The sequence below is a fragment of the Zalophus californianus genome, chromosome 16, assembly GCF_009762305.2.
Source record: "Zalophus californianus isolate mZalCal1 chromosome 16, mZalCal1.pri.v2, whole genome shotgun sequence".
Taxonomy (NCBI): Eukaryota; Metazoa; Chordata; class Mammalia; order Carnivora; family Otariidae; genus Zalophus; species Zalophus californianus.
The window spans coordinates 38676621-38696005 of record NC_045610.1 but is presented as its reverse complement, the minus strand read 5'-3'; the positions used below and the strand labels follow the sequence as shown (position 1 = coordinate 38696005).

The following is a 19385-nucleotide window of genomic DNA, read 5'->3' as shown; positions in this document are numbered from 1 at the left end:
AAAGGAGTTAAAGCCGGGTCCCAGGATCAACGGGATCGGGAAGTTCCGGCGGGCCAAACTGGAGTGGAACGAGCCGACCCGCGAAGGGAGAGCGGTTTGGGACGGACGGGGAGGGGGCGTGCCAAACCGCGCTTCACCTCCATCAGCGCTCTGCCTCCACTGGTAAACCGCGGCCCCCGCCCCCTGCCCCAAGGCCGGGCTTCACTCCCCGCCCCGTCCCCCCCGCCCCGACTCAGAGTGGGCCGCCCTCACCCCAGGCCAGTCAGAGGCCGGCGCTCAGCCTCCTCCAGAGCCAGGAGGGGCGTGCCTCCCTCCGGCCGCCCTCCCATTGTCTGTGCGGAGCCCGCGGAGGGGCTGCGAGGGGCGGGGCCGGGGCGGGCGGAGGGAGAGAGGGAGGGCGGAGGGAGGGGCAGGTGGGAGCGGAGGGGGCGGGGGGAGATGCTGAGCCTTCAGGGGCGGAGGAGGCGGCGGCGGCAGAGGAGAGAGCGGGAGGAGGGACGGGAGGCAGGAAGAGGGCAGCCGAAGGCCGGGCCAGGTGGCTGGAGCGGGTGCCGCCTGCGCTGCGCGGCTCTCGGTTCCGACGGCCTCTCTCATTCGCTGAGGGCGCCCGGCTGGGCCGGGCCGGCAGCCGGAGGGGAGGCTCCTCTCCATGGTCCAGAAGACCAGCATGTCCCGGAGCCCTTACCCACCCTCCCAGGAGATCCCCATGGAGGTCTTCGACCCCAGCCCGCAGGTGAGGTGTGGTGGCCGGGCCCGAGGGCAGGGGGCCGCTCCCGCGGACCTTGTGGGGTCGGCTCGAGGTTCGCGGGGAAGAAGGAGTTAGGTGCCGGGCGCCCGGCGCGGAGGGGCGCCTGCGCGCCCCCAGTCCCTGCCGGTTAATGATTGATGGGCGCTTGGCCGGGAGTTGGGCTGCGGTTTGGCGGAGCGGGGAGGGGGCGGTCGGGCCGCCTGTCACCCTCGCCTCGGCTCCCCCGCGTCAGGGTCCCTGCTCCAGGGCTGGAGAGTGGGGGAGCTGGCGGGGCATCCGGGGGTTGAGGGAGGCTCGAGAGCGAGCTCGGGCAAAGGGGGCGACGCACGCTCGGGGGCGCCAGGCGGGGGTGGGTGGGGCGGGGGTGGCCCTGGGCGATGGCCGAGGCGGTGGTCAGGGCGGTGCCAGCAGGCCTTCGGAGCCGCAGACACTGGCCTTTCGAGAGTGGGGAAGGGGCCGGCCCCGGGCTAGGCCCCCATCCTGGCACCTCAGCTACATCCTCATATTGGACCACCTTCCCTCCCCCAACACCCACGTTATCTTTCCTTCTCCACCCCCTTCCCCTCCCCAGCCTTAGAAAACGCCTCCGAAGTTTGGAAAGTTGTATGGATGCCAACTCACTGTCCTGGAGGGGAGGAAGCTGTGTTACCTGGGGGTTAGGGGGTTGTCTGCCTCCCCACCCCCAGTCACACTTTTCCGGTGCCCCGGGTTATCCCCAGGAAGGGGCGTTCTTGGGTGTGGTGCGTGCCCACGGAGTGACCAGCAGGGTCTGGGGTGACTGGTCAGGGTCTTGGGTGGTCGTGCCAAGGGATTTTTCTGGGACAAGGCCATTCTCCAATCTGGCAATACCCCGAGGCTAGGATACCATTAACTCTTTCTTGCTGTGACCAGCCTGGAGCAACTGTAACCACCGTGAAAATGTGGTTGATGGGCATGTGAGGGAGGGGGTCAGGTTAGACCTAAAAATACCTCCTTTCTCCACCCCAGGCCCCTTGGAGCCTGGGAGGCAGCTGACTGGGGCCTTCCTTTCAGCTGTCCCTTGTCTCTCTGGGTGCCACTCCCTTTTCCCATCCTGGGGTGGTGGTGGTGGTGTGAAAGAGAGTCTGGGGCTCCCTGGAGGATCCTCTTAAGTTTGTAGGGATCCTCAATCCTAGAGGTTGGGATGTGTTTGGTTTGAGAGAAGGGGTTGGGAGGGAGGATTTTTGAAGGATTCCCAGGTACCTTTCTCTCCCATCTATCCATGCTCCTTCTTGTACTCAGGCCCAAGGAACCAGAGGCCCTAGTCTGATCATGTCTTATCTAGCTTCTTGGGCATAGAAACTCTAGGATGGAGGCTGGGGGCAAGGGCTTGGAGGGCCCGAACCCTCCATCATTCCCCTCCCCATGACTCTGGACTGGCCTGGGGCCAAGTGTGTATGTAAGTTAGGGAGGGCAAGGATGAGCCCCCTTGACAGGAGGCCTGGAAATACCTGAATGTGTGGCTGCTTGAGAGGTCAAGCAGTGTCCACTGCACCCAACCCAGGAACCCAGGCAGTGAGGCTGAGCCAGCCTACCCCAGGGACTTGTGGGGGCTGTGTCCTAGGCTTGTCTTGGGGCAGGGCCAAGGGGCATTTAGATTGATGCAGCCTGGTGGTTACCATGGGGACCGGTCATGGACAGTGGCAGCCAGGGTTTAGAGAGTGGAAGCTTGAGCTCTCTCCCCCTTGGGGAGAGGTGTGATCACTGCGATGATCAAGAGGGGGCTGAGAAACAGTCGTGACAGTGTTGGTGGGTGGGGGAGGTGTTGCTAAATCTGCCCCCATGACACTGGGCTGGGTTGGGGTTAGATGTTTCCTTTCCAAATACAGTTCCATCCGCCCCCCTTAGCCCCCTCCCCAGAAATCTGGTTTTGGGTCTCCAAGAACTGAGAGCTGCCACTCCCCTCCCCACTCTGCGGAAAAAATGAAGGCAAGATTCGGGCGCGGTAAAAGCCAAGCTGGGCCCAGGTTGGCGATTCCTCTTCACCCTGGGGGCCACGGGCACACTCAGCCCCCCTCTGCTCCAGCTGAGGGGGAAAGGGAGGGGGACTTTCCCCAGCTCTCTCTGCCCCCCTCACACTGCAGGCAGCCTCTCCCTTCCCCGGAGGCCTCTGCAGCCTGCCCAGCATCTTAATTAGCTTTGCTGCCTAATGAGCCTCCAGCTTCTCAGCGCCTCCCTGTTCCCAGCCTCTCTGGCTTGGTTTGGGGGTTTCTGTGCGAGCTTTCTAAGGTTCTCTCCCACTGTCCCCCCACCCCAAGGCTGTGGTCTGGGCCCCCCCCCCGGGCTGTACCATCTCTGGAAGAAGATGGGGGGTGGGGCTGTTCAGATCAGGCAATGATACTCCCAAAGCTTGGCAGGAGCTCTGGGCCTGATGGGATGAGGGTTGGGAACGGCCCTTTCTGATTCCACTCTTGTCCCTTCCTGGCTTCCCCAGGGCAAATACAGCAAGAGGAAAGGGCGGTTCAAAAGGTCGGATGGGAGCACGTCCTCAGATACGACATCCAACAGTTTTGTCCGCCAGGTAATGGGGAGGCTGGGCTGAGAGAAAGGAGGTGGCTGGTTGGTGGAGACCAGCATTGGTGAGCTGGTATATTTAGCTAGGAGGCTTTTCTCCAGGCACCCTCCTCCATGTCATTTGTCACCTGCCTGGAACCACCCCATCACCCTTACCCCCGTGACCTCTCCTGCACACACTGTCAGCCTGCACCCACTGCCTCAGCCCCCGCCCTGCCCCTCCCCCAGCCCCAGGCACCAGCCCCTGCTGCCTGCCTGCGTCATCTCATTCAGGGACAGCCTGGCCTGCCTCCTCCTAGCTTGCTTTGGGCTGTCACCCACTCCCCCTGCCGGCTGTCTGCTTCCATGTCCTCCCCCAGAACCTGTGACAGCGTGGGGTAGAGGCAGAGCCTAAGAGATGAGGAGCCAGGTCCTTTGGGTCCTTGGAGCCCTGGTGGGGTATGGCGAGGAAACGCCTCCTCCCATCCAGCTGACTGCTCTTGAATACGCAGAGAGAAAGTGTGTTGGAAGGGGCGAGGGCGGGAGGGCGTTGGTTTTAGAGAGGAGGGTAGCCCAGCACCCCTGGCTGAAGGAGACTGGATAGCTTTCTGGGGTCTTCTTTTCTCAGTCAGGAAGATGCCATTCTCATCTCTGTTCTCACTCTCAACCCCAGGCCGTCTCGGGCTCAGGGAGGGGCAGCCAGAGAGGCATGTGGTTGCTATGGCTACAGAGCATCTCAACCAAACCTGGTACCCAAAAAAGGCGAGGGAGGCTTGGGATCAGACAAGGAAAGGGAGTATGTCGAAAGAGGAAATGGGCAGGGCATAGGAGAGCAGAGAGTAGGGAGGTCAGCCCCCGTACCCCCTTGGGCTGGAGAGAGAGGGTGGTGCCAGGCAAACCCACCGCAGATTGTGGAGTGAGGCCCTTTCTGCCTCTTGTGTCTCCACAACACTTGGCACATGTGAGCCCAGGCCTGACTTGAGAGGATCAGACAAGCAGCCCTTCATCCCAGCATCTTCTAAGCACACAGATAGACGGGAAGTCCTTTCTTCAGTCTTTTCCTCATCCCTCCTGTTGCAGGACTCAGCCAGGGCCAGGGCCAGGAATAGGAGGAATGACGCTGTGCTCGGGGCTAACTCCTCTTGACAGAAAAGAATCTTGGTTCCTTCAGTGTTTGCCACCCCCAGAGGATCAAACCCCAGCCTCCAGTCCTTCCTCCTCTCAGCTCCCTAGCTCTGACCCCCAGTAGGTGGCAGGGAGTGGGGGAGCAGGCCTTGCCACATCTCTGAGCTAAATATACCCTAGCAGTTTGCACATGTAGCAACTCTGCTTGTAACTTGAGCCCCCTGGGGGAGCGGGCAGTTTGGGCCCCCCCCAGGCCTGCAGGGCCAGGCACTGAGGGCGCCGGGATGGAGGCGCCCAGCCGGACCCTCGTAGTGGTGAGCCAGGGATGGGGTGGGAGTCGGGGTGGGTGGCAGCAGCCCCAGTGGGAAAGCTGATGGGGGGGCCCTCACTCCAGCCTGTCTCCTTGCCTCCTCGCTGTTTCCCTGCTCCTGCCATTTCTGATACGTCTATGTGTGTGCATGTCTGTGTGTGTGCGCGCACGCGTGCGTACACGCATGTCTGTAAGGACCAGTAAATGCCTCTCTGCCACTCTGTCTCTGGGTCTGTTTCTCGGGCTCTCTGGGCATCTGTCTCCTTGATTCTTAGTGCTCTCATCAGGACGGGTGGAGGGTAGTAGATCAGCTGGTTTTCACTCTCCTTCCCTTTTGTTTCTTTTCCAGCCTCCATTAGTGACCCTTCTCCCACCCCAGTCTTGCCCCTTCATGAGTCTCCTACTTTTGTGATTTGGCTGGGAAAGGAGCGGGCAACCTCACCAGCTAATGACAGGACCCTCTGGGGGAGGTGGGACTGTGTTTTCTCTCTTTCCTAGGTCCCCTGGGCATTCCTGGCCAAGTGACCCTTTCATGGCCTCAGGAAAGAACCCCGACACGTGTGTAGTCCTGCCCTTCCTCCAGCACCTCCTGCCCCTGTCCCAACACCGCCACATTTGTGTAGTAGCACACCCCCTGGCTCCTGCCCTCATGTGCTGCACATGGTCAGGGACGCTCACATCTAGGGTGCCCCCTGCCTGTGCTGAGGTGCACCTATATGCATTCAGTCGTGCATATCCAGCACACAACCGTAGAACGCAGCCTCCTTAATGCACTTGAAGTTGCACATCCAAGCACGCCTATGGATAAGTATGTTCATTGACACGTCGGGCCTCACTCATGCGCCTGCATCCCTGAGGGAGTTCCTTGTGCTCTGGGATGGTCCGTGTGGTCAAGGCCAGCTTCCTGGCATAGCCAGACTTCTGGGCCTGCCTAGACCCTAGCAGCCAGCAGCCCTAGAATTAGAGAGAGGCCTGCCCCATGTTCTGCTCTTCACTTGCCTCTTTTGCCTGCGCTACCTTAGGAATCTTAGGTTCTCTTTTTGGATTTGTGAGAGCCTGAGGGTTGGGGTTCCTCTGATTCTGGCCAGGGAAATAGGATTCTATCTCCCCTCACCTTTGAGCAGAAGATAGCAAAATTTTTGGCGGCCCCTTCCTGCAGAGCAGGCTGCCCACTGCCAATTTTGTAGAGAGCTCAGGCCTATGTTGGTGGCTACTGGCCCTGGAAGGACTCAGTGGGCTTCTCCCGAGTCTATCTCAGCCGGTACGGTGCTGGGGGCAGGGGAGGGAAGGAGGAACAGGGAGTGGAGACTCTGCCCTGGCACTCCTCCCCTGCACTGTGCCCCTATCAGGTTCCCACCCCTCCCTGGGCCCCAAGCAGCTGTCCTGGGACTTGCTTTAACCCCCTGCTCGCTGCTGTCACCCTTCCTAGGGCCACACTTTTCCCAGGGGCCTGCCAATCTCAGTCCCTGGCTTCTCTCATTTCATACCACCTTTTCCTAGCCCTTGTGGCATCACACTGGGCTGGCTGGGGCTTGAGGCGTTCATGATGGGTGGCCCCTCTGTGCCTCCCAAGGCCCAGAAACCAGGAGGCAGGGCAGGCCCTGAGCCGGCCCGGTCCGTTTTCAGGGCTCGGCGGAGTCCTACACCAGCCGACCATCGGACTCTGACGTGTCTCTGGAGGAGGACCGGGAAGCCCTAAGGAAGGAGGCAGAGCGCCAGGCATTAGCCCAGCTCGAGAAAGCCAAGGTGAGAAATACAGGGTCAGGGGGCTGCGCTGGCTCTATTTTCCCACCCCCAGGCCTTAGGGATGGCCTGAACAGACCAAGGGTCAAGTCTTGGCCCAGCCACTCTTCAGCTGGTGTACCCCAGGGCCTCGATGTGCCTCTGTCTTACAGCTGTAAAATGTGGGCTATATTACTCGCCTTCTCATACAGTGTAAGTGCTTAGTAGTGTTGTCCACACATAGTAGGAACTTGAGACTCTTCACTGCTTTCTGGAGTCAAATATCCTGGGCTGACCCTGATTAGCTGTGTGATCTCAGGCGAGCCGCTTAACCTTTCTGAACTTTAGTCTCCTCATTCATTAGAATGGAGATAATAATAGTAGTTAACTTTTTTATTTTTTAAGATTTTATTTCATTTTGTTTTAAGTAATCTCTACACCCAGTGTGGGGCCCGAACTTACAACCCTGAGATCAAGAGTTGCGTCCTCCACTGACTGAGCCAGCCAGGCGCCCCTAGTAGTTGACTTCTTAAGGTTTTTGTGGTGAATAAATGAGGTAATGCTGGTAAAACATGTTAACACGGGACCTGGCACAGTAAACCATAGCTTTGGTCATTATTATTGTTGTTGTTGTTGTTGTTATCATTACTGATAGTCTTTCTGGATGTTATTCCAGGCTAATACTTACCATCCCCAGTGGCCCCCTCCATTCTGAGAAGGCTGAATTCTATTTTTTTTTTTTAATTGTGAAATTTAGTGTACATACAGGAAAACTACTTAGACAATTCAGTATACTTTTTAATGATCAACACAACAAACCTCCACATCATCCCCATCCCACTACGGTACGTCGTGGCTTAACCCTCTGGTTGTCATTCTCCCTGTGTACCTCTAGACCAAGCCGGTGGCATTTGCTGTGCGAACAAATGTCGGCTACAACCCATCTCCCGGGGATGAGGTGCCGGTGCAGGGAGTGGCCATCACCTTCGAGCCCAAGGATTTCCTGCACATCAAAGAGGTGGAGAGAGCACTTGGTGTCTGGAAGGAGGGCAGGGTAGTGGGGGCCAGGAGAAGGGCAGCTGGAGCTCTAGCGGAAAAAGACTTCTGAGCCAAGCAGAGCTCGGCTGAATCTGCTGTATGAGCTTAGACATATCTCTTCCCCTCTCTGAGCCTCTTGAGTTTCATTGGTAAAATGGGGTGGTGATGCCAAGGTCCCATGGATGTCGAGAGGGTTGTGATGAGATTTGTAAGTGGGGTGATAGTGTGCAGGCACATGTGGGTGTCAGCACTCACCCCTCTCCCTGCCTTTCCAGGGTGGGGTGGGCACATGGTGGGACGGGGACATGTGGGCGGTAGGGTGGTCCATGGCCCAAGGGGCCGCAGGTCACGGAGTTGTTCTGAGGACTGGGGGCTGTGCTCAGAGGCTAGAGCCAGGGGCCAGCTCTTCAGAGGTGCCACCCCCTGGGGAGGCGTAGCAGGTCCCAGGGTGGTTTCTTCACAGGGTGGCTGCTGGCTTGCCCCTCCAGTCTCCCTCTTGGTCTCTCCCACCCCACCTGCTGTTGCCGTTTGCAGAAATATAATAACGACTGGTGGATCGGGCGACTGGTGAAGGAGGGCTGTGAGGTGGGCTTTATCCCCAGCCCTGTCAAACTGGACAGCCTGCGCCTCCTGCAGGAACAGAAGCTGCGCCAGAACCGCCTCAGCTCCAGGTGTCTAGCTGGGGACCGGGAGGGAGCCATCCACCTGGGACTGGGCTGCAAGGGTTGACCCATTGCCCCGAGGGCATAGCTACGTACACTGTCACCCGTGGCGCTGGAGAATCTCCGGGGGCGGGGGGAGGGTGGCAGGCAGCATAGGAGAGAACAAGCTTCCCCCACCCTCACGCCCACCCCTCTGCTCACAGCTCCGTTTGCCTCTCTGCCCACACAGCAAATCAGGTGACAACTCCAGCTCCAGCCTAGGAGACGTGGTGACTGGCACCCGCCGCCCCACACCCCCTGCCAGTGGTAAGAGCTGCTACCACCTTAGGGAACGGCGGGGGTGGGGTGGGGGAGCTCCCGGATGGGGGGGGGGGGGTCTCTGCACTGCCTGTCCCCTCCTTTCCCTGCAGTAGGGGGCGCCCCAGACCTGAGTCCTCCAAACACACCCAGCGGTACCCCCTCCGTGAAGAGTAGGATGCCCCCCAAGCGGGGCCCGTCAGCGCCCATTCTCCTGTGTCTCTCCTTCCCGTTTCTTTGGTAGCTCCATCTCTCTGCCTGAGCCCCTGCCCCAGCCCCATTCATCTCTCCTAGCTCTGTTCCATTCACTTCTTCTTTCTTTTTTCCCCACCCCGTCCCTGCCTTCCGTACTTGTGTCTCCATGTCCATCCCTCCCCTCCCCACCTCGCCTCCCTCCTGTCTCCTGACTGCGGCCCAGGTAATGAGATGACTAACTTAGCCTTTGAACTAGACCCCCTAGAGCTAGAGGACGAGGAGGCAGAGCTCGGGGAGCAGAGCGGCTCTGCCAAGACTAGTGTTAGCAGTGTCACCACCCCGCCACCCCATGGCAAACGCATCCCCTTCTTCAAGAAGGTAATTCTTGCTGGGTTCTGCCAAGAGGGCAGGGGGTCAGGGCCCGGCTCTTTGGCAGGGGGAGGGGCCGGGTCAGATTCAGACGCAGTGCTGGCCCCGTTCTGTGGGGAGCAGGGCCTCCTGCCAAGGAGCAGGGAGGGGTGGCATGGCACCAGGAGCGGGCACGTCCAGCTCCACGCACCACCCCTCTGTGGCCCACCCCCAGGAAGGGATGTTTCTTGCAGCCGAAGCACCCCTTCCCTTGGAAGGCTGTACCCCTTGCCCCACCGCCCCCGGAAGCAGGGGCTGGTGGTAACGAAACAGGGATATTCCATGTTTGCCCTCCACCCCAGCATGTGATGGGGAGAGTGGAATGGTGAACCCTTCTTGGTCTTTTTTGGACTCCGTGGGGCTCGGATGGGCATATGGGGGTCTACTGGCTGCACAGCAGGACAATTTAAGGAACCCTTAAAATGGGCAGGGTGGACTGCACTAGAGGCAGGAGATGGGCACCAAATTAGGGGCTGTCACCCTTTCCAGAACTTTCCCAAGACCCAGAAAGGGGAAGGGTAGGTGGAAATATTTATAAGTCCACTGGACTGTCAGTCCTTCTCCCAGCCCTGACCTAGGGCCATCTCTGGCTCCCTCTTGGCATGGGGTCCCGTCCCCTCTCTCTGGCTCTGTCTGTCACTAACACGCATGCCCTGTTATCTCTCCTCGTCTGCCCACTCTCCCTCCCTCTCTTGTCCTGGCTTCTTCCTTGCCTCTGCCCCTGCCTGGGTGCCCTCCCCTCTCTCCCCCGCCTCCCTACTCTTGGCAATCTCTGGACCCAGCCAAACAGAAGCAGAAGTCGGTGAGTATCACAGCTTTCTGTGTCCCCCTCCCCACCCCCTGGGATGAGCTAGTGGGACCTTCTAACACCCTTCTCATGCCCTCCCTACCCACCCCCCATTTCCCTCACCCTTCCTGGTTCTCCTTGGCCATCCCTCCCCACCCCCACCCCAATCCCCCACATCTGGGTTCTGGGAGCAGGGGGAGGAAAGAATGCATGGGGGAGCCTGGAGGCTGGGGAAGAGGGGCTAATGCCATCTCCACTCTGGGGTTTCCCCTCCCTGCTTCCCCCTCAGACAGAGCATGTGCCCCCCTATGACGTGGTACCTTCCATGAGGCCCATCATCCTGGTGGGACCGTCGCTCAAGGGCTATGAGGTAGGAGCCCCTAGAGGGGTGTGGACCCAGAGGGGCCCAGATCTCTAGAGAGATGCTACAGAAAGGTTTAGACCCCAGGGAGATCCCCTGGAAGGGCCCAGATACCCAGGGTATCTCCCCAGCGGGCTACAGACCTTCAGAGAAGCCCCCAGAGGGGCCTGACCCACAGGGAGACTCACTCAGAAGGGTTCAGTCCCCTTCCCCCAAGACACCCCCGAGAAGGTTCCTCCCAGAGAATCCACCTAGAAGAACCTTTGGAATCAGAGACCCCATCAGAGGCTCCTCAGACCCAGAAGGAACCCCCCACCTCCCCCAGGGGCCCATTTACCTCAGGAATTAGAGAAGAAAATGGAATGTGAGGGTGTAAATACTTGGCAGCCCACCCTTCCTGAGTGGCTTTAAATACCTCACTCCCCCCCGCCCCGCACCCCCCAACCTCAGGTTACAGACATGATGCAGAAAGCTTTATTTGACTTCCTGAAGCATCGATTTGATGGCAGGTAAGACCCTGGGAGCTGGCTCCCCAACCCCATTGTGGTCCTGGGCTGCTGCGGATGGTCAGGGTGGGCTTGAATGCTGATCCTGGGCCTCCTTGCACTGAGGGCTAGGAGGCAGGCCTGGAGCCTGGGCAGTGAGCAGGGCATTCAAGCCCACCCTGACCCCTCACTCCCCTTGCCCCATCCTTCAGGATCTCCATCACTCGTGTGACGGCAGACATTTCCCTGGCTAAGCGCTCAGTTCTCAACAACCCCAGCAAACACATCATCATTGAGCGCTCCAACACACGCTCCAGCCTGGGTAAGCGCACCCTGCGACGTGGAGGGGGGGGTGCATCTCCAGAGGGGTTGGATTGTCCATCGCCTCTTGGGGAGGCCCCCCTACATTCCCCCTTCCCCATGACTCCGTGTCCCCCAGCTGAGGTTCAGAGCGAGATCGAGCGAATCTTCGAGCTGGCCCGGACCCTTCAGTTGGTTGCTCTGGATGCTGACACCATCAACCACCCAGCCCAGCTCTCTAAGACCTCACTGGCCCCCATCATTGTTTACATCAAGATCACCTCTCCAAAGGTAGGTGCGAGAGCCTGACCCTAGTGGGGACAGGAACACTCGGGTTGGGTGGCCTGTATTTCAATCCCAGCAACTGCTTATTAACTGTGTGACCAAATCTCCCCAAGCCTTATTTTCCTCCTTTGTAAAACTCCATCACATGGACATTGTGAAAATCGAACCTAACGTGAATGCTTAGCCCTTAGCAAAGGATCTGGATAATGTGCCTTATCATGTATTAGCTAGTATAAATATCATTATAGGGTCATGCAGGCCAGCCCCCTGTGTCCGCTCTGGTTGACCTCCCATCCTTGATCCAGAAAACTGAAAGAATTCTCTGCTTTTTTTTGCAGTGTCACCCAACTACTTGGCAGTTGGGAGGTCTTTTCTGTCATTTGATTTTGTCCCTTTTTGCTGCACTGTCCTCGCTTGGACCTTGATAGAAATGAATCAGTAGGAAGGCTGGTTTACTTCTTGTTCGTATTGCGGCTCTGTGAGTTTCCCCTCCTAGATGTTAGCGGGGGTTTGAGAAACATGGAGGGAGAGTTTAGGTGAAGGATTTGAAGTAAGAAAACAGCATTGGGTTCAAGCCTTTGCTCTGGTTGACTTACTCATTCATTCATTCATTCACTCACTTTTGGTGTTTGTTTGGTTGTTGTTTTGTTATTGAGCTTGGGATTTCTGGAGGATTTATTTAGCCTCTGAGCCTCAATTTCTTCACCTATGAAATGGGAATTGAAATCTCTCCCCTGTTATTGTTGAGGGGATTTGAGGTAATGATGGAAAGAGCCCTGAGTTCTGTCTGACTCATGACTGACAACCAAGGGTGGTAACTGTTCCCATTTTATGAACACACCCTATGAGCAGAGCACCCAGGTACCCCAACCTTTCTAGTTTCTAGTGAGCAGAAAGGGGAGGATAGGATTGAAGTCCTTCCTGGGGTGGTTGACAGGATCTAATGAGATAATGGATACAAAAACACTCGGAGCTGGCAAGTAACCGATCCTTCCATTTTCTCCCAGGGGCACTGACCGAGGTGAAGGGTGGGGACTCTGGAGCCAGGGCGCCCGGAGTTAATGAACCAGCACTGTACTCCCAGCTCTGTGCTCCTTTGGCAAAGTCCCCTAACTTCTCTGTGCTCGTGTCCTCACCTGCAAAATAGAGATCTTCACATGGTGGTTGTGAGGATGACATAGGTGGGTTAACCATGCAAAGTGCCCAGGACCTACTAAGCACTATATCTGTTCTTTTGTTTTGTTTTTGTTTTGAAATAATTCCAAATCTAGAGAAGAGTTGACAGAAGACTACCAAGAACTGCCATTCTTTGAATGCCCTTCACTAAGATTCAGTACTTTTTTTTAAAAGGTTTTATTTATTTATTTGGCAGAGAGAGAGACACAGCGAGAGAGGGAACACAAGCAGGGGGAGTGGGAGAGGGAGAAGCAGGCTTCCCGTGGAGCAGGGAGCCCGATGCGGGGCTCGATCCCAGGACCCCGGGACCATGACCTGAGCCGAAGGCAGACACTTAACGGCTGAGCCACCCAGGTGCCCCAAGATTCAGTAATTTTTAAACAGCTTTATTGAGATAATTCACACACCATTCAATTCAGCCATTTAAAGTATATTATTTAGTTTTCTTCAGATTCACTAATTTTGAACATTTTGCCACATTTATCTTTATGTATGTGTTATGTATATGTGAATATATATTTTTTCTGAATTATTTGAGAGTAGGTTGTAGATACCATGTCTTTATTCCTAAATATTTCAATGTGTATTTCTTAAGAACTGAGGACATTAATCTACATAACCACTGTACAGTTGCCAAATTCAAGAAATATTATAGTCCTTCATTTTTCTTTTTTCTTTCTTTCTTTGTTATTTTTATTAATTTTTTTAAGATTTTATTTATTTTTTTGACAGAGAGAGACACAGCGAGAGAGGGAACACAAGCGGGGGGGAGTGGGAGAGGGAGAAGCAGGCTTCCCGCTGAGCAGGGAGCCCGATGCGGGGCTCGATCCCAGGATCCTGGGATCATGACCTAAGCAGACGCTTAACGACTGAGGCACCCAGGCGCGCCAGTCCTCCATTTTTTAATTGTCCCAATAATGCCCTTTATGGCAATTTCTCCCTCAACCCAGGATCACGTGTTATATTTAGTTGCTTTATCTCTTTAACATTTTTTTTTAGATTTTATTTATTTATTCGAGCGAGAGAGAGCAGGAGTGAGAGAGAGAGAGAGAGCACAAGCAGTGGGAGGCAGAGAGGCAGAGGGAGAGGAAGAAGCAAACTCCCCACTGAGCTGAGAGCCCAACTCGGGGCTCAATCCCAGGACCCTGGGATCATGACCTGAGCCAAAGGCAGACGCTTAACCGACTGAGCCCCCCAGGCACCCCTCTCTTTCACATTCTTAAACTGGAACAGTTCCCCAGCCTTTCTTGGATTTTTATGATGCTGACGTTTTTGAAGAGTACAGACCACCTACTTTGTAGACTGTTCGTCAGTGTGGGTTTGCTTGATGTTTCCTTGTGATGAGGCTTCGGTTTTGCATTTTGGTGCGATGTGTCTTTCTGAGCATGTTGCATCAAGAAGCACGAGGTGTCTGCTGTGTCATTGGTGACATTAACTTTGATCATTTCGTTAAGGTCGTGGCTTTCTGGTTAGCTGTTATTACCGTTATCATGATTGCTGTGGAGATGAGAATAATAATAGTGGCTACCTCATGAGATTATTGTCAGGACTAAATGAACTGATCATGTGGAAAGCACAGACCAGTGCCTGTTCGTAGCAAGTGTCCCATCAGAGATGGCTGCTGCCGTTCCCGTGGGGATGCTGGCCTGGAGAATGAAGCCTGTAAAGAAGGTGACAGGAATCAGGAAGGCGAATCACTGCCTTTCAGATAGCCCCTTCCCAGGAGAGCCTGGCATGAGACCCTGGAGTGAGCCTGAGCACTGTGTAAGGAGGGACACAGGGCTGGTGAGGTCATTTCTGAAGAGGTGTCCAGGGCTGAGAGTCATCCAACATCCACCCCCCGGCCCTGACACGCTCGCTCCACCCAGGACCTGCTTCTCTGATTTGGTGCATTGAGAGATCCCTCTAGCTCTGCTTCTCTTGCCCCAAACTAGGTACTTCAGAGGCTCATCAAGTCCCGAGGGAAGTCTCAGTCCAAACACCTCAATGTCCAAATAGCGGCCTCCGAGAAGCTGGCGCAGTGTCCCCCCGTGAGTGCTCAGACCCTGGGAAAGGGGAGCTATTTGGGTTCTCCTGTTTCCTCTGGCCTGCATGAGAGACAGAGTGACCAGGAGCACCAGGGTGGGGTCTATAGGTGCGAACTGGTCTCCTGGGAAAAGAGCGCCGGACAGGCAGTCAGACACTGCGTTCGGGCCCCGGAAGCCCCACTTCTCTGTGGGGTCAAGCCGGGGTTGCCTTATATCCAGGATGAGAGAGTTGGACTGTCTGGGTGCCAAGACCTTTTGTAGTTCTGCCAGTGTATGTATCTGAGAGTCCTCCTCTTCCTGGACATCCAGAGGTTTCTTTTTAACTTTGTCCTTCAACCCTTTGACTCCACCCACTGCACCCAGGCCACACCCTCACCCCTTAGTCACGCCCGGCTCATCCCAGCCCCGCCCCTAACCCCGCCTCCGCAGGAAATGTTTGACATCATCCTGGACGAGAACCAATTGGAGGACGCCTGCGAGCACTTGGCCGAATACTTGGAAGCCTATTGGAAGGCCACACACCCACCCAGCAGCACTCCGCCCAATCCGCTGCTGAACCGTACCATGGCTACTGCCGCTCTGGCCGCCAGCCCTGCCCCTGTCTCCAACCTCCAGGTACAGGTGCTCACCTCACTCAGGAGAAATCTCAGCTTCTGGGGTGGGCTGGAGACTTCTCAGCCGGCCAGGTCGGTGCCCCAGCAGCAGGAACACGCCATGTAGGTGTCCCACCCATTGCCCCTCCTGACCAGGGCTCGAACTGGAGCGCAGGGAACATGGGGAAGGAAGGGAAGAGCTTTATTTTGTAAAAAATGTGGTGAGTGGCAGCTTCTGGTGTCTGTGGTTTTTGATGGGATTGGGGCTGGCTGGTGGTGCCCCCCTGGGCCTGGTCCCATAGGTCTACAGCTGCTGCCCTAGGGGCTTTTGGATATGAGGCCTGATGGGGGCCTTATTATAAGATAGGAGATTAGGAGGAAAACATAAGGAAGACTGATATTTTCATTCACTGGACTTCACACCCATTTTGGTTTTATTTTTTAAATTTATTTTTTTAAAGTAATCTCTATACCCAATGTGGAGCTGGATCTCGTGGCCGAGAGATCAAGAGTTGCATGCTCTGCCGACTGAGCCAGCCAGGCGCCCCCACATCCATTTTAGACCCAGCAGAGCAAGGGCTATCAACCCCAGGCAGTTCCCACAGAGCAGGGCCATTAAGCCCAGAGAGACTGTCCCTTCTCTCAGAGCCCTAATCCCAGGAGTTTCCTCAGAGGGGACCCAGAATGAAGCATCTTCTCTGAGTTGATGCCCTACCTTCCATCCTTCTCCCAGTGAAACAGATTCCAGGAAAGGTCCTCCTGTGGGTGCCCTGCCCTGGCTGGACCTCCTCCCCTGGGAGCTGCTTCCCATCTCTAGGCTCACACCATTAAGTATTTGGTTCTAGATTAGAGCCAGAAGAGAGCCATGAAATCATTCTAAGACCATTGCTTTTCAAATTTGTTTTCAGTAACAGAGCTCATTTGTTCATTGAAACTTCTAAGGAAGCTCAGTATATAAAGTGGCCTTGCTCTGCTCAGAGGGAGCTGGGGGCTTGGCTTCCGTTTCTCCTCTACAGGGACCCCTGAAGCACTTTTGTGCCCTTCCCGCCACCTCGGGTCTCCAGGGAACGGTTTGGAAACTGCTGGTCTAATCCCCATGATACCACCGCAGAGAAACTGGGCCATAGAGAGGAGTCATTTGCTCAGGGTCACACAGCTTGAAGTGGCAAGGAATGGGACTAGAACCTAGGCCTTTTTGCACCCCACCCAGCCTCCTCCATGGTGGCGTGACCATCAGATCACCTTTATGTGGCATTTGGTGCTGAGGATGTTGGGCCACCTCATTGTCTCTGGGGGAGGGGGTGGGGAGTGTGTATGGAGGGGGTTGGAGACCCATCACCTTTCCCCAGGCTGCTGCTTTGTTTTTTTGCTGGGGGCGGGGGAGGAATCCTATCAACCCTGGAGACTTTGTCATCTGACCAGGGAATGGATGGGGGAGGTGTGGGGCTCTGGAAGCCTGTGATTAGGGTCTGGTTTGGGCTGAAGGAGCTGGGGTTAGTGAGCTCAAGCTGAAATCCCCTTAGTATATTTGGAAAACTGGGGCAGTGACTAACCCAATCAACCACTAACGAGTGGCGAAGCTAATGAGCTGTTAATGATGATTTAGCCCAAGACAGATTAATGACGTGCATTGAGGAAGCAATGACTAATTATTCGTGGGCTCTCTACCATGGTTACCAGAAGAGTTCATGCCTCCTCCTGTCTTATGAAGATTGGGTGCCTCCTGTCCCAATAGAGGAGCAAATGCCCTGAGGTCTGTCCTCTGGCTGGGCTGTACAGCCATTTGCCCAGCTGCCCATCCCGTAGAGCCAGCACCCACCTCCTTTAGCCAGATTGGGTGTCCTGGCGCCATCACTAACCTGCCCTGCTTTGTTGTGTTTCTCTCACCCCTGCCTGATCTGCATGGTGTGTGCTGTCCGTCTGCTAACCAGGGACCCTACCTTGCTTCCGGGGACCAGTCGCTGGAACGGGCCACCGGGGAGCACGCCAGTGTGCACGAGTACCCTGGGGAGCTGGGCCAGCCCCCGGGCCTTTACCCCAGCAGCCACCCACCAGGCCGGGCGGGCACCCTGCGGGCACTGTCTCGCCAAGACACGTTTGATGCCGACACCCCTGGCAACCGAAACTCTGCCTACACGGAGCTGGGAGACTCATGTGTGGACATGGAAACGGACCCTTCAGAGGGGCCAGGGCTCGGAGACCCTGCAGGGGGCAGCACCCCACCAGCCCAGCAGGGATCCTGGGAGGATGAGGAAGACTATGAAGAGGAGCTGACCGACAACCGGAACCGTGGCCGGAATAAGGCCCGCTACTGCGCAGAGGGTGGGGGCCCAGTTTTGGGGCGCAACAAGAATGAGCTGGAAGGCTGGGGGCGAGGTGTCTACATCCGCTGAGAAGCAGGGGCCACATAGTGGCCCAGGGTAGGGGAGGGACCAAGGGGGTCACCACGGGGGTGTATCTTTCCTCCAGGGGGCGCTGTCTCCCTCTCAGATGCCTTCGCTGGATGTTTGGGGTTTCTTTGGTGGTAGCATCCCAGCTCCTGGGATTCCCTTAAAGCCCAGCTGTAGGTTTTCACTTACTGCTGTGGATGGATGGGGGGATGCCCACCTTTCTGCAGTGTCCCTTTTCCCCACCTCAGGGGGCTCTCTCTGCTCACTCCCAGAGAAAAGGTGCACTTCTTTAACTCTTTATACTTGGGGCTCTAAATAAGGGTCCTAAATGGGGTAGCCCTTTCTTTCCCCAACCTGGAGTATTTGGGAAGGGTAAGGGGGCTTCCATAGACTCCTTCCCGTGAGGGTTCTCTTCCCTGAACCCCAGATCCAGGTTCCTTCACCATGCCCACCCCTCTCCCAGCTTCCTGGCAGCATTGTCTGGTGGGTGAGAGGTACAGAATAGAAGCCCCATGGGGAACTTGTCTTGGGGAGGGGTCTGGGTAGAGAGCGGCAGGCATCAAATGTAGTGCCCTCTGCCAGACCCGGACCCCTGAGGAGCGGGCAGCCGGAGACCCTGCTACCCACCCCACCACTTCCATGCCTCAGCCTCCGCCTGCGCCAGGAATGAGCTTTGCCTACAACCTCCCTTGCCTACTGCCATTAGAAGAGGGGGCCCCTGTGCGTCTGAGCCCCCCCACCCCATTTCACCTGGGTGTGGCACCCATGGAACACTCTAGTCCGCCTCATTTTGAAACCAAAAAAACTGCTCCTTCACTTTTGCCCGGAGGCCCCAGGGGAGAGGCCCTGTGGGTTGGTGCCCAAGAGGTAATCGCTGCCCCAGGGGTCACCTGGGGGCCTTGGATCTCCCCTGGGGGCTTGGCTGCTGCTGGTCTTGCTCTGCATTTGCCTCTTGTGATCCTGTCCTCCTTCCACGTCCACTCCCCCCCCAGGAGATGCCTTGGTACCCCCTCTGGCCTCCCCCCCCCGGTGGTCCTCTCAGCCTAGCCTCCCTGCAGCCCCCCAGCCCCGCCCCTCCCCAGCACGCAGTGGGGCCAGAGAGCCGACTGTGCCAACGAGGACTGGGCCCTGCCCGGCTGCCCGCCTCGGGGATGGGCACCTCATGCCCATCTCACCACCTCCTGTGCCAGTGTTGGTCCCCCCCCACCTGGGGTGGGGTACAGCTTCCACTCACTGGTTAGAAGACACCACTGCCCAGTCTCCCCCAGCCCCCTCCCTGTCTGGTGTCCTGTGCCCCCAGTCTGTCTGTCTGTCCGTCTGTACTCCCGTAGAAGTATTTGGCCACATATAAAACCGCCGTCCTGTCCTTGGCCGCCGCCTCCCGAGCCTGCTTCTTCGTTCCTGCCACGTGGTCAGCCTGGGCAGGTGGGAGCTGCCGCCACGCAGGGGAGTGGGAAGGGGCGGGCGCGGGAGGAAGCCGTGCCCCGAACCCTTGATTCACCAGGACAGACGGTGCTTTGTTTGGCGACTCACTGAGGCCTCACGGTCCTGTGTGGCCAGTTTCAGCTGCCGCTTCCCATTCAGTCCCAAGTCTTACCCGTTTCCCCACAAGTAGAGCCAGAAAAGAATGGGAAGCTGAGGTGGAGAAATGGGGTGGCAGGCATGATTCCGTGGGTGAGATCCAGTTTTTCTGCTCCTGTGGCGTCGGCTGCTGCCCAGCACCTCCTGAGAGAGTGACTGAGTTCCCCTCCGGCTCCCTCCTCCACTGATGGCCCTGCTAACCAGCTTTGGGGAATGGAAGAGGTCTACTGGGGGGGGGGGGCAGAGAATGGGGGCTCCACCAGCTCCAGCTGAGAACATCAAGAGTGAGAGAGTCGGCAGGGGACTATGTCAGTTTCGTCATCCCCAGCTGGCAGGATGTGGACCCCGGACCGCTGTCGCCACTGGCACCTGTATCCTGCCTCA

The 19385-nt window shown here is 56.8% G+C and overlaps 1 protein-coding gene and 1 long non-coding RNA gene across 3 annotated transcripts; one reads left to right on the top strand and one right to left on the bottom strand.

Annotated features, from left to right (window-relative positions):
- Positions 1 to 436: 436 nt before the first annotated feature.
- CACNB1 (calcium voltage-gated channel auxiliary subunit beta 1) lies at positions 437 to 19215 on the top strand. Of its 2 annotated transcripts, XM_027626052.2 has the most exons (14): positions 437 to 733; positions 3201 to 3287; positions 6321 to 6440; positions 7312 to 7434; positions 7989 to 8125; positions 8346 to 8422; positions 9799 to 9818; positions 10093 to 10173; positions 10615 to 10673; positions 10862 to 10971; positions 11089 to 11240; positions 14345 to 14440; positions 14867 to 15052; positions 16962 to 19215. In XM_027626052.2, the coding sequence occupies exons 1-14, from the start codon at positions 650 to 652 to the stop codon at positions 17421 to 17423; spliced, it is 1794 nt and encodes a 597-aa protein (XP_027481853.1). In that variant the 5' UTR covers positions 437 to 649; the 3' UTR covers positions 17424 to 19215. The 2 variants fall into 2 exon arrangements, with proteins under 2 accessions (XP_027481853.1, XP_027481854.1); XM_027626053.2 differs by lacking the exons at positions 9799 to 9818; positions 16962 to 19215 and adding an exon at positions 8832 to 8986 and having other exon boundaries at positions 14867 to 15157.
- LOC113939639 lies at positions 13500 to 17090 on the bottom strand. The gene is made up of 3 exons (XR_003525308.1): positions 16971 to 17090; positions 15067 to 15194; positions 13500 to 14070 (listed from the first exon to the last, which is right to left on the bottom strand). It is a non-coding gene; the product is annotated as an uncharacterized LOC113939639 (long non-coding RNA).
- Positions 19216 to 19385: the final 170 nt, after the last annotated feature.